This window comes from Oncorhynchus masou, chromosome 28, assembly GCF_036934945.1.
Source record: "Oncorhynchus masou masou isolate Uvic2021 chromosome 28, UVic_Omas_1.1, whole genome shotgun sequence".
In the NCBI taxonomy this organism is placed as follows: Eukaryota; Metazoa; Chordata; class Actinopteri; order Salmoniformes; family Salmonidae; genus Oncorhynchus; species Oncorhynchus masou.
Genome location: NC_088239.1, coordinates 72,505,860 through 72,520,380, shown reverse-complemented (window position 1 = coordinate 72,520,380; position 14,521 = coordinate 72,505,860). Strand labels below are relative to the sequence as shown.

Genomic DNA, 14,521 nt, shown 5'->3' with positions numbered 1-14,521 from the left:
TCTCTGGCTAATCACACAGGCCAGAACACACACGCATGGCGATGTCTCTGGCTAATCACACAGGCCAGAACACACACGCATAGCGATTGTCTCTGGCTAATCACACAGGCCAGAACACACACGCATGGCGATTGTCTCTGGCTAATCACACAGGCCAGAACACACACGCATGGCGATTGTCTCTGGCTAATCACACAGGCCAGAACACACACGCATGGCGATTGTCTCTGGCTAATCACACAGGCCAGAACACACACGCATAGCGATTGTCTCTGGCTAATCACACAGGCCAGAACACACACGCATGGCGATTGTCTCTGGCTAATCACACAGGCCAGAACACACACGCATGGCGATTGTCTCTGGCTAATCACACAGGCCAGAACACACACGCATAGTGAGTCTCTGGCTAATCACACAGGCCAGAACACACACAGCATGGCGATTGTCTCTGGCTAATCACACAGGCCAGAACACACACGCCATGGCGATTGTCTCTGGCTAATCACACAGGCCAGAACACACACGCATAGTGATTGTCTCTGGCTAATCACACAGGCCAGAACACACACGCATAGCGATTGTCTCTGGCTAATCACACAGGCCAGAACACACACGCATGGCGATTGTCTCTGGCTAATCACACAGGCCAGAACACACACGCATAGCGATTGTCTCTGGCTAATCACACAGGCCAGAACACACACGCATGGCGATTGTCTCTGGCTAATCACACAGGCCAGAACACACACGCATGGCGATTGTCTCTGGCTAATCACACAGGCCAGAACACACACGCATAGTGAGTCTCTGGCTAATCACACAGGCCAGAACACACACAGCATGGCGATTGTCTCTGGCTAATCACACAGGCCAGAACACACACGCCATGGCGATTGTCTCTGGCTAATCACACAGGCCAGAACACACACGCATAGTGATTGTCTCTGGCTAATCACACAGGCCAGAACACACACAGCATGACGATTGTCTCTGGCTAATCACACAGGCCAGAACACACACGCATTGCGATTGTCTCTGGCTAATCACACAGGCCAGAACACACACGCATGGCGATTGTCTCTGGCTAATCACACAGGCCAGAACACACACGCATTGCGATTGTCTCTGGCTAATCACACAGGCCAGAACACACACGCACACCAGTGAACCTGCAGTTACATATACAAATGAACTACACGCTTTGCCATAAAGGTCCAGACCTCTTAGTATAGAACTCCTAGTATTAGGGGCTACACTTTATGGTAATATGTGCAGCAAATGTTTGGATTCAATAATGGTACCATCTCTACAGTTCTGTTTGCATAAGGATGTATTATGATCTATACAATATGTTTCTCCTCCTGACAGAGAATGAGGAGAATACTCCCCCCTACCCAGTCCCATCCAGCACAGCCTGACACACCTATCCTGCTATGTGATACAATTTATATCTCTCTCTCTCTGTCTCTCACTCACCCTCTCTCTCACCCTCTCTGTCTCTCACTCACCCTCTCGGTCTCTCTCTCACACCCTCTCTCTCTCACACCCTCTCTCCCTCTCACACCCTCTCTCATACACAGTCACACACACACCTATCTTTCCATCCTCTCTCAAGACCCCAATTACAAAACATCCCATGCTGCTCTGATCTCTGACAGCTCAAATTGGCACACTTCCTCTCTCTTCAGACTGTTATATCATGTCCCCAGTCCCCACTGATGCTGTTATTGCAGACCATGCAGCAAGCAGATCAAATGTAGGCTAGCCTGTCTTTAATATTCAAGTTTATATATTGTATTGTCATGTCGAGGCTACACTTCAAAACAGAGTCAAAACGTGCGTTTTGTTTAACTGTGTTGCTACGAACGTAACAGATCAGCAGAGATGAGCTCTGACCCCCATTCCGCTGCGCTGCCGCTCCAACAACCCATACACATCTGCAGACATGCAACTATGCAAAGCAACCATAGAATAACAGGATGAGGATACAATGATGGTGCCATCATAAAGCAATAATGCAGCAACGCCTTACTTTCCGAGTTCTTCGTATAGTTGGAAATCGTCCGTAAAACGTGTACAGGTAGTCACTGCCATCTTCCGTTTATTCGCGAGGGTTGTGCGCCCAAAATAAATCCGTCTTCAATTGAATTTATATTGGATGTATCCGTATAGTAGCCTAGTTATTCTATGTAAAAAAAATGCCGCGGTGTAATGCGTTTTCTGTCCAGAGAGCACTAGGAACCAGGCCTCAAGATATGTAGGCTATTCGAGTGGAGGAGAGGCAGTGGTGCTTCTCTCTCTCTCTCTCTCTCTCTCTCTCTCTCTCTCTCTCTCTCTCTCTCTCTCTCTCTCTCTCTCTCTCCGAAAGTGTTTCGTTCAATCGCCGTTCACTCCGTTTCTGCACCAGCGAGCGCGCTGTAAATTCAACACAGCATTTCCCCACCACCAGGGGGAATTGCAACGGCTCGACAACACCTGGCACATCAGAATCAGATATGTTCTTTACAGGCTTTGGCATCATCACCAATCATGTGTAGCAGCTGGAACACCTATAGCCTAAAGGCAATACAATTGATTGAGGTATTTTTTAACAGTGTTGAAACTGTTAGACAGGTAAATAAACTGTAAACTGTTATACTTTGATTATCGTATTTTTTCAATGACCCGACACACCAATTGAAATCAAAGTGTGGTCCATGGTAGGCAACATCAGTGCTTGAGGTGGGCCGGTGCTCAACGCAGTATCGCAAAATGTATCCTGCGATAACTGGCCACTCTTGTAAGATAGAATTGACTCTAAAGCATGACGAATAAAAACTCCTAAATATACCATTTCAGTCCACTTGAAGAACTGGGCAACTTAAAGCACCAGTGTAACTGACCTGGATGTAACTGACCTGGCATGGAAGAGATCTACGGAGTCATAGGCTGCTACTGTCTATTGTCTCTATTCTTGGATTGTTCTTCTGCACTGATATCACGAATAACTCTATTCTTAGGAGCAAAGCTTCTACACTTCAGACCTGAGAAAGACAATCATTTTGATCTTCAAAGAATTGTCTGTGACTGTATGAATCTTTAAAGATTTGTCTGTGACTGTATTAATGTTTAAAGACTTGTCTGTGACTGTATGAATCTTTAAAAGAACTGTCAGTGACTGTGCTAATCTTTAAATAACTCTCTGTGACTGTATTAATCTATAAATAACTATCTGTGACTACTCATCTCTAAAGAACTGTCTGTGATTGTATTTATCTTTAAAGAACGGGCTGTCGGTGTCTATGCTGTCTGTCTGAGCATCTGACCAGCTGTAGATATATTAGTTCTGATATCCATATTTGACCTTATTCATCTGATATTGCCATTCTCAGACCAAGAAGGAATATTGTACTGCACTCAGGAGAATCAGAGATCTTTTTATAGCGCCCTCCTTTGACACTACTGTTAAATGTCAGGTCTGTCACCAGGCACCTCTGTAGATCGACAGGGACCCAGAGACATATAGAGATCTCTACTTAGCAGCAATCCATTTTGCTTGGACATTGCCATTGAGGGCTTTCACCATTTTAAAGTAGACTTCTTCAAATGGTTTTGTCTAGTTTATAAATGTATTTCAGGTATATCACCGCCATCTAATGGCCACAATAAATAAATTACCAGATTTGGTTCAAGACTCCAGCACTGCAAGTGGTGGTAAATCAACAATATTATCTTTACACTTTTCTCCAAAAATCTAAAGTAAATAGACTACTTGAAAGTGGATATTGCCTCAATGTGGGTGCTTTGGTGTGTTTAGACCCCAGGAATAGAAGCTGCTGCCTTTGCAGGATGGAGAAGGGATTCCTAATAAATACAACAAAAATGGCACTTCCCATTCTGCCGCAGACGCCATAATGGCAGATACAATGTTGAGAACTCTTTGCATCTCTATGGCACGGACGCATAGGTTTTAATGCCGCTCCACAGCACACAGCGTAGCCTAGTGGTTAGAGCGTTGGACTAGTATCCGGAAGGTTGCAAGTTCAAACCTCCGAGCTGACAAGGTACAAATCTGTCGTTCTGCCCCTGAACAGGCAGTTAACCCACTGTTCCTAGGACGTCATTGAAAATAAGAATTTGTTCTTAACTGACTTGCCTAGTTAAATAAAGGTAAAAAAAATAACAGACACATCAGTGCAGGTTTTATTTAACTTCATTTATTTCAGGCACACAGTACTGACACAACTCAGTAAAATGGCAGGGAGGTATTTAGCCAACCAATATTAGTCTACATGTAAAACACCACAGACATCTGGACCTGGAAGTTGCCCCTCCACTTCAATGGTGAAGGTTAGGATATGGAGAGGGTAATCTGATCCTAGACCTGTGTCTGTACAGCTATCTCCTAGGTCCAGGTGTGTTCAGTGGGAAAACAGACATTTAAACAGGTATGTTCAGGGTCATGTTCATTAGGGCCCAAAATGGAAAGGGTTTTTAAAATGTTTTGCAATGGAAAGAGTGAATGAGCGTTCAGGGAGTGCAGGAAGTTCCTCACAGTTTGTATTTTTTCTTCTGTTTGGTCCCTAATGAACACAACCTGGGTATGTCACATCAGTCAGAACACAGTAACAAAGCTCATCTCCCTCCTATTCAAAGATCACTCAGAAAAAGAAAGAAAATCTTAAAATACCAGGCAGTTTCTACTGATAAATCTGCTAACCCTCCTCAGTCTCTCAATCACAATCCCCAACATTGTGTGATCACATCTGTACGGCGCTGGAGGGGATGTCGAACATGGAGGGATCAAACTGTTGTCCTTTGAAGGGAGAGCCCTCAGCATCCCACCCCTTCTTCAGCATGTCATGCACCTTCTACATGAGGAGAGAGAGAGAGAACTTGTGAGAATGGAATGCCCACATATATACAGTGCATTCGGAAAGTATTCAGACCCCTTGACTTGTTCCACATTTTGCTATGATACAACCTTATTCCGAAATTGATTAAATCGTTATCCACCCTCATCAATCTACATGAAAAACTGAAAAATTACATTCAGTATTGAGACCCTTTACTCAGTACTTTATTGAAGCACCTTTGGCAGCGATTACAGCATCAAGTCTTCTTGGGTATGATGCTACCAAGCTTGGCACACCTGTATATGGGGAGTTTCTCCCGTTTTTCTCTGCAGATCCTCTCAAGCTCTATCAGGTTGGATGGGGAGCGTTGCTGAACAGCTGTTTTCAGTTCTCTCCAGAGATGTTCGATAGGGTTCAAGTCCGAGCTCTGGCTGGGCCACTCAAGGACATTCAGAGACTTGTCCCAAAGCCACTCCTGCGTTGTCATGGCTGTGTGCTTAGGGTCATTGTCCTGTTGGAAGGTGAACCTTCACCCCAGTCTGAGGTCCTGAGAGCTCTGGAGCAGGTTTTCATCAATGGTCTCTCTGTAATTTGCTCCATTCATCTTTGCCTTGATCCTAACTACTCTCCCAGTCGCGCAGCTGAAAAACATCCCCGCCACATGATGCTGCCACCATCATTCTTCACCGTAGGGATGGTGCCAGGTTTCCTCCAGACGTGACACTTGGCATTCCAGCTAAATAATTAAATCTTGGTTTCATCAGACCAGAATATCTTGTTTCTCATGGTCTGAGAGTCGTTTGGGTGCCTTTTGGCAAACTCCAAGCGGGCTGTCATATGACTTTCACTGAGGAGTGGCTTCTGTCTGGCCATTACCATAAAGCCCTGATTGGTGGAGTGCTGTATAGATCATTGTCCTTCTCGAAGGCTTCTCGATCGCCACAGAGGAACTCTGGAGCTCTGTCAGAGTGACCATCAGGTTCTTGGTCATCTCCCTGACCAGGGCTCTTTTCAACCATTTGCTCAGTTTGGCCAGGTGGCCAGCTCTAGGAAGAGTTGGTGGTTCCAAACATCTTCCATTTAAGAATTATGGAGGCCACTGTGTTCTTAGGGACCTTCAATGCTGTAGAAATATTGTGTGTAGATTGATGAGGGGAAAAAACAATGTAATCCATTTTAGAACAAGGCTGTAACGTAACAAAATGTGGAAAAGGTCAAAGGGTCGGAATACTTTCAGAATACACTGTACATAAAATACAAATACAGAACTGCACAATTGGACTCAACATAGTTCAGCCACAAATTCCTCCACATGTCCCTAAAGTTAAAGTCGGAAGTTTACATACATTTGAACCCAGTTTGCACAATTCCTGACATTTAATCCTAGTAAATAACCTGTTTTAGGTCAGTTAGGATCACCACTATATTTTAAGAATGTGAAATTTCAGAATAATAGTAGAGAGAATGATTTCTTTCAGCTTTCATTTCTTTCATCACATTCCCAGTGGGTCAGAAGTTCACACACTCAATTAGTATTCGGTAGCATTGCCTTTAAATTGTTTAACCTGGGCTTCCCACAATAAGTTGGGTGAATTTTGGCCCATTCCTTATGACAGAGCTGGTGTAACTGAGTCAAGTTTGTAGGCCTCCTTGCTCACACACACATTTTCAGTTCTGCTCACAAATGTTCTATAGGATTGAAGTCACAGCTTTGTGATGGCCACTCCAATACCTTGACTTTTGTTGTCCTTAAGCCATTTTGGATGTATGCTTTGGGTCATTGTCCATTTGGAAAAACCCATTTGCGACCAAGCTTTAACTTCCTGACTGATGTCTTGAGATGTTGCTTCAATAAATCCACATAATTTTAATCCCTCATGATGCCATCTATTTTGTGAAGTGCACCAGTCCCTCCTGCAGAAAAGCACCCCCACAACATGATGCTGCCACCCCCGTGCTTCACGGTTGGGGCGGTGTTCTTCGCTTGCAAGCCTCCCCCTTTTTCCTCCAAACATAACGATGGTGATTATGGCCAAACAGTTCCATTTTTGTCACCCGACCAGAGAACATTTCTCCAAAAAGTATGATCTTTGTCCCCATGTGCAGTTGCAAACCGTAGTCTGACTTTTTTATGTCGGTTTTGGAGCTGTGGCTTCTTCCTTGCTTGCTGAGCAGCCTTTCAGGTTATGTCGATATAGGACTCGTTTTACTGTGGATATAGATACTTTTGTACCGGTTTCCTACAGCATCTTCACAAGGTCCTTTGCTGTTGTTCTGGGATTGATTTGCACTTTTCACACAAAAGTGTGTTTATCTCTAGGAGACAGAACGTTTGTTTGTACAGGTGAACGTGGTACCTTCAGGCATTTGGAAATTGCTCCCTAGGACGAACCAGACTTGTGGAGGTCTACAATTTTTTTTCCTGAGGTCTTGGCTGATTTCTTTTGATTTTCCCATGATGTCAAGCAAAGAGGCACTGGGTTTGAAGATAGGCCTTGAAATACATCCACAGGTACACCTCCAATTGACTCAAATGATGTCAATTAGCCTATCAGAAGGTTCTAAAGCCATGACATCATTGTCTGGAATTTTCCAAGCTGTTTAAAAGCACACTCAATTTTGTGTATGTAAACTTCTGACCCACTGGAATTGTGATACAGTGAATTATAAGTGAAATAATCTGTCTATAAACAATTGTTGGAAAATTACTTGTGTCATGCGCCAAGTAGATGTCCTAACCCACTTGCCAAAACTAGTTTGTTAACAAGAAATTTGTGGAGTGGTTGAAAAACAAGTTTTAATGACTCCAACCTAAGTGCATGTAAACTTCCGACTTGTAAACTGTATACCCTTCTCAACATCATGAGGCTTAGGTTAGTTTGATGGTAGTGTATGCATGTTTACGTGTGTGTGTGTCCACTCTTGTGCATGTGTGTGTGTGCTCTCACCATCTCGTGGCTCTGGGGCTTGCCCTGTAGTTTCTGGTGGTAGTCGAAGGTGAGTCTGTCCAGCACGGCATGCTCCTCCTCATCCACGGTGGCCATGGAGCGCTCTCTGTTGATCTGGTTCACATCAATCTCCTTCTCCCCTTTCAACACAGCACTCCACCAGACCTCCCCACTCTTACTGAGAGACAACTACAGGGAGAGGGAGGAAGGCTGTGTCAGTGAGTGAGTGTGTCTAGATAAATTTGTAGGTGTGTGTGTGTGTGTCACTCACCACCACACAACATCCAGGCTCCAGGCTCCATAGTGAGTTCTCAGTGTTGATCTTATGTGTGAGCTCTCCTTCCATCAGGACCGTCTCTCCTGCCTCCTCCTTCAAACACACACGCACACTGCCTGGCTGCATGTTCACACACACCTGGCACGGACACACACAAAGAGAAGTTAAAGCATGAGTACTTCACAAACATTACATGGTACAACCCCAGGAGAAATGTTAAACTCGAGAATAAACTGGCCACAGAAAACTCATCACATCATAATAATTCAAACAGGCATTTATAAACATTAAGGATTTGCTTTTAAAAGGTTGAAATATGTAGAAAGAGGAGCACTGTGGTGGCCGTGTTCACCTGTCTGCCCTTGACGACGGTCTTGGGAACGTGGACCCGGACCTCAACGTCGGTGTAGTCCTGAGACCAGCTGTAGGTGTCCCTCACCGCCCCATTGTAACTATCTGGACTGGCCTGTTGCACCACCTGACCACTGACACACACACACACACAGTGGAAGAAGCACTCGATACAAGGGTTGGTATTAGGGTGGGTTTTGAGTTGCCACTAAGGAGATTCTACCAAATTCAAAACTGCCAACATGTATTTGTAAAGCATTTCAGCAAATATGTAAATGTCCCATCTATAAAAGGTTTTAACAGTTGTGGACCTGTTCTGTGCAACTTTGTGGACCCTTTTCTAAAGCATTGAAAAAGCTCAGAGAAAGAACCTGTCATACTGGCATGGCCAAGAGAGGCAGTACAATACTAACTCTGTAGATGCTGAACAGGCTGCTGCATGGTCTCCATGTGATGACTGCTGGGCCACACTGCTGCAATGGGGCTGTGGAATAGAGTCTGGAGCTTGGCTGGAAGAGGCTTGGCTGGAGGAGGTAGTGCACGAGGCTGCACTGGGCTCTCCAGAAGCTGAGTCACAGCTCTCTCTCTGGGCATCAGGCTCTGTCTTCTCCCCCCTCGGCTCCTCTGGCTGCTCAGTGGCCTGTAACTCCAGCTCCTGCACCGCGGGGGGCACCATCCTGGCCTCCTGTCTCTGCTGCAGCTCCCTTTGTTGCCTCTCTCTGTCCTGCTCAGCCACATGCTCAAACAGACGGAAGGACTGTGGAGAATAACAGAGACATGACAAGCTAAGTCCATAATCAACCCCTATCACTTTTTGTGCACCTCAAAGGTAGTCTGCAAGATGGCATCATCATAGAAAAGGGGACGACATCCCAACTTATAACCAAATCAGCCTAACATCAGACTAACATCTCTTCCCATACGAGTTTAGACACAAGGAGAGATAACAACAATGGTAGTCTTGACAGATTAGGTCAGCGTAGCCTAGTGGTTAGAGCGTTGGACTAGTAACTGGAAGGTTGTGAGTTCAAACCCCCGAGCTGACCTCCGAGCTGACAAGGTACAAATCTGTCGTTCTGCCCCTGAACAGGCAGTTAACCCACTGTTCCCAGGCCGTCATTGAAAATAAGAATGTGTTCTTAACTGACTTGCCTGGTTAAATAAAGGTAAAATAAAATAAAACTGTTAACCTATCATAGCAGGTGTAAAAGAAAATGCATGAGCAGAGTTCCCACATCTGCTGAATCCCTGAAAACCGGATACAACCGACTGTTGGCAACTGCGTTAAGGGTGGGTCATATGCCACATTCAAAACAACTGTAGCAATCATAGCCAAATACCATCCGGTCACGCAGGGCGCCTGACCTCCAGGGCCCACACCCCTAACTAATTTCCCGCAATTCTACACATTTTACCATGCCATGATAATGATACCTGAGTGAGAGTGACTAACAAAATCAATGGGTCCCCCTGGAGGTCAGGGCCCTGGGCACATGACCTGCGTGACAGGTCGGTATTTGGCAATGATTACTAGAAGTTGAGATAGCTGGCTCGACTAATTTACCAATCTAAAAATGTTTAGCTGACATGGCTAATTGAGTGACGAAGTGACCGACATAACATGAGAAAAATTGTTGATATACAACCAAATTTCGAACTTGCACCTTATGTATTCTACTATTCTAACTCTCAACAATAAGTTGAGATCAAGACTGAGTTCATTAAGCGCGGTTGCTTATGCCTGGAGCAGGCCCCTGTTCAAGACCACTTGACTCGGAATTACTAGTCGGAAACTCGGGCATCTTTCTAAAGTTCTCATTTACATTTAAGTCATTTAGCAGACGCTCTTATCCAGAGCGACTTACAAATTGGTGAATTCACCTTCTGACATCCAGTGGAACAGCCACTTTACAATAGTGCATCTAAATAATTTAAGGGGGGGGGGGGGGAGATCACGTCATGATTTTTATCTTGTTTTTTCCGAGTTCCCTGTTGTCTTGAAAGCACCATCTGTTGATGTTGTTGGTAAATCGACCCGTTGTTTATGCTGATGTCATACTACTAAGTGTACGTTTAAAAATTACATCTATATTGAGCAGAGGTCTATGGATAGGATGGACACGTTACATTTTTAGCAATGCTTTTTTTACTGATAAAAACTAGATCATTGTATCCGCAGTGGAGCCCAGTTTCATAATATTACCATGTTTTTTATTTCACCTTTATTTAACCAGGTAGGCTAGTTGAGAACAAGTTCTCATTTACAACTGCGACCTGGCCAAGATAAAGCATAGCAGTGTGAACAGACAACACCACAGAGTTACACATGGAGTAAACAATAAACAAGTCAATAACACAGTAGAAAAAAAAGAGTCTATATACATTGTGTGCAAAAGGCATGAGGAGGTAGGCGAATAATTACAATTTAGCAGATTAACACTGGAGCGATAAATGATCAGATGGTCATGTACAGGTAGAGATACTGGTGTGCAAAAGAGCAGAAAAGTAAATAAATATAAACAGTATGGGGATGAGGCAGATAAATTGGGTGGGCTATTTACCGATGGACTATGTACAGCTGCAGCGATCGGTTAGCTGCTCAGATAGCAGATGTTTGAAGTTGGTGAGGGAGATAAAAGTCTCCAACTTCGGCGATTTTTGCAATTAGTTACAATCACAGGCAGCAGAGAACTAGAACGAAAGGCGGCCAAATGAGGTGTTGGCTTTAGGGATGATCAGTGAGATACACCTGCTGGAGCGCGTGCTACAGGTGGGTGTTGCCATCGTGACCAGTGAACTTAGATAAGGCGGAGCTTTACCTAGCATGGACTTGTAGATGACCTGGAGCCAGTGGGTCTGGCGACGAATATGTAGCGAGGGCCAGCTGACTAGAGCATACAGGTCGCAGTGGTGGGTGGTATAAGGTGCTTTAGTAACAAAACGGATGGCAGTGTGATAACTAGATGCAGTTTGCTGAGTAGAGTATTGAAAGCTATTTTGTAGATGACATCGCCGAAGTCGAGGATCGGTAGGATAGTCAGTTTTACTAGGGTAAGTTTGGCGGCGTAAGTGAAGGAGGCTTTGTTGCGGAATAGAAACCCGACTCTAGATTTGATTTTAGATTGGAGATGTTTGATATGCGTCTGGAAGGAGAGTTTACAGTCTAGCCAGACACCTAGGTACTTATAGATGTCCACATATTCTAGGTCGGAACCATCAAGGGTGGTGATGCTAGTCGGGCGTGCAGGTGCATGCCCGACTAGCATGTTGTTTGGAGTGCAAATGCTTGTTTGGAGGTTAGATAGCACATGGAGTGTTGTATGGCATTGAAGCTCATTTGGAGGTTAGATAGCACATTGTCCAAGGAAGGGCCAGAAGTATACAGAATGGTGTCGTCTGCGTAGAGGTGGATCAGGGAATCGCCCGCAGCAAGAGCAACATCATTGATATATACAGAAAAGAGTCGGCCCGAGAATTGAACCCTGTGGCACCACCATAGAGACTGCCAGAGGACCGGACAACATGCCCTCCGATTTGACACACTGAACTCTGTCTGCAAAGTAGTTGGTGAACCAGGCAGGGCAGTCATTAGAAAAACCGAGGCTACTGAGTCTGCCGATAAGAATATGGTGATTGACACAGTCGAAAGCCTTGGCCAGGTCGATGAAGACGGCTGCACAGTACTGTATTTTATCGATGGCGGTTATGATATCGTTTAGTACCTTGAGCGTGGCTGAGGTGCACCCGTGACCGGCTCGGGAAACCAGATTGCACAGCTGGTTGCTGTAGTTTGGAAGTAATCACGAAAAAACAGGCCTTGTTTTAGGGCATTTTCACCCTGCCAGCTCCAATTAGTTCTATTGAGCACCATGGTACCAACTACCTTCCGAACATTCTAGGGGGCAAAATGGATAGCCTAATCGGCTAACACAGCTACAGCTAGCTACAGTAGTAAGTAAGCTACATGTGCTACCTTTAGGACCATTTTCTCGGCCACCCCTGGAGGGAAGCCCATACGGTCGTTGGGGGTTGACAGCAGACGGTAAAAGTCTGTCTTGCGGTACAGGAAGCCGAAGTAGACCTGAAGGAAATTCTGGATGTTTCCAACATGCTGCAAGATTCCAAGCAAAGCGTTGTCATACAACTCTGTCATTTCCATGGGCGACGCCATTGTAGATTTGAAACTTTCTGCGTAATTTGTCAAACTGTTGAAACTTGACGCAAAATACTATTGTATTTCAATAAATGTATCTTTATCGCAAAAATGTTTAGTTGTCCGTTGAGTTTGAGATTGTGCTCCCAAGCTAGCTGGATAGCTATTTTGATTTTTAGGTACGAACTGAAAATTGTCCCCAAGGTAACACCACCACCCGCAAAATAAGGTTCCTATGTGAAAACACTGTTTTCTAATACAATACATTGTGTTGAATATAATGCATCCATATCAATATATATAATCAATAACAATGTAATTGGTGTTTATATAATTGTACATCTTGATACAATGAGAACGACTAATGTCTGTCTCTTCCCACAAACCCTTTCATCAGTCAAAATGTCTGCTTCCTTGAGTTGTCAGAGTGTGATATCGGTGACAAACATGTTGACATTCGTTCAATAATTTGTTCAATAACAGTTTGAGATTATTCTACTTTAAAGTGTTGTGAAATATTCTAACGATGACCAGTTGTTTTGATACGTGGGCGAGGCTTTGACAAATAGCGTGTTTCTGGCTAGCCAATTATATAGCAGCTAACGTTAGCCAATGTTACTTGGCTGTTGCTCGCGTCTTTGTTTTCACACCTTTGCCCCACAGAACGCGCTTGCCAGAGTCGGCACTTCGATATACAATAACTCTGCAACACGAGCACTTCATGTCACTGCAGCATGCTGCAAGGTATGTATTCAACCTGACGGTTAATGACATTGACTGGCTGCTAAAAAGAGCCTCCAACTTGGCATCTGGTACTTTCCCTTTTGTGTTGTCAGAATCGTGCAGCTCGTATTCGGGTGGGGAAGGAAGACCGACCACTAACCTATGAGCAAGCACTCCACCTCCACCACATAGGACACCGCAAGTTGGCTCTCCCAGCACACTAGTGAGTCACTGTCTAGTTTCCCCCACTTATCTGACCTTGTACAAGCTAACTCAGTGTATAGCTATTAACAATGTTACTGTCAATACGCTGGGCTTGGTTACAGACTAACCATAGTGATCAGATAGAAATGCTGACCAACTTGATCATTGTGTGTCAAATGAGACCTAACCTTTCTCCCTCCATCCCGTTCTTTATCTCCTAGGTAACCTACAGGGAGGAGCATCAGATCGTACTGTGGAAGACGTGTTTGTAAGACGTTTCCTCTTCGGAACTTTCCATAACTGCCTGGCCAATGAGATTATGATAAAGCCACGAGGCAACATGCTGGTGATGTGTACCCTGATGCTACAGAAGTTCTACTTCCTGATTGGCTACACGGAGACACTGCTCTCCCACCTCTACAAGTGTCCTGTTAAGATGGAGGTACAGACCCTGGAAGATAAGGCTGTCTACAAGTACCTCTGAGACAGGAATTGCTAACAGATTTGACTTTCAATACTTTTTTTTTAACCTTTATTTTACTAGGCAAGTCAGTTAAGAACAAATTCTTATTTTCGATGACGGCCTAGGAACAGTGGGTTAACTGCCTGCTCAGGCATACAGGACTATTTTGGGGAAACTCACCACCGTACAGTTGTAAAAAATAAATTGTATTTGAATGAGTCTATTAATCTCTATCTACAGTGTGTGGAAACCAACTGTTGAGTGTGTGCCTTGGAGTTGGCTCTTCACAGTAGGAATAGACAGACTACCAGATAGTGTTATCTTCAGGTGAAACGTCAACTTAGTGAAAATAAATCTAATGTATACAAGTGACACGTGTCTCTATCCTACACGGCAGACAATCTGTTCCAACATAGTACATTTCTCTTTTTAAGGAGAAGGAAGCGAGAAAGGTAGGAAAGAGTGTCACAAATAGGCTTTGGGTCAGATTCAAACCCACGTAGTTAGTGGTAGGTAGGTGCTGGTACTGACAGCCAGACCATTCTGTAACACATTGCACCCTCC

The 14,521-nt window shown here is 44.5% G+C and overlaps 4 protein-coding genes across 7 annotated transcripts in view; 2 read left to right on the top strand and 2 right to left on the bottom strand.

Moving 5' to 3' along the window:
* LOC135518217 (calcium/calmodulin-dependent protein kinase type II subunit beta) overlaps positions 1 to 2,313 on the bottom strand; it is a 69,044-nt gene extending 66,731 nt beyond the window's left edge. For all 4 annotated transcript variants that reach the window (XM_064943206.1, XM_064943209.1, XM_064943207.1 and 1 more), the window contains exon 1: positions 2,036 to 2,313. In XM_064943206.1, the coding sequence (XP_064799278.1) occupies positions 2,036 to 2,097 (62 nt within the window). In that variant the 5' untranslated portion in view covers positions 2,098 to 2,313. The remainder of the gene's footprint in view (positions 1 to 2,035) is intronic.
* polm (polymerase (DNA directed), mu) overlaps positions 1 to 14,521 on the top strand; it is a 392,822-nt gene that overhangs the window by 340,925 nt on the left and 37,376 nt on the right. The gene's annotated exons all lie outside the window — the stretch shown is intronic.
* nudcd3 (NudC domain containing 3) lies at positions 4,184 to 12,767 on the bottom strand. Its single transcript, XM_064943213.1, has 6 exons — positions 12,388 to 12,767; positions 8,828 to 9,171; positions 8,416 to 8,548; positions 8,058 to 8,201; positions 7,787 to 7,975; positions 4,184 to 4,853 (listed from the first exon to the last, which is right to left on the bottom strand). The coding sequence occupies exons 1-6, from the start codon at positions 12,583 to 12,585 to the stop codon at positions 4,743 to 4,745; spliced, it is 1,119 nt and encodes a 372-aa protein (XP_064799285.1). The 5' UTR covers positions 12,586 to 12,767; the 3' UTR covers positions 4,184 to 4,742.
* On the top strand, positions 12,970 to 14,178 carry mrps24 (mitochondrial ribosomal protein S24). The gene is given in 4 exon segments (XM_064943214.1): positions 12,970 to 13,311; positions 13,404 to 13,492; positions 13,494 to 13,513; positions 13,716 to 14,178. Coding segments are annotated over 4 exon segments (504 nt in total). The 5' UTR covers positions 12,970 to 13,179; the 3' UTR covers positions 13,979 to 14,178.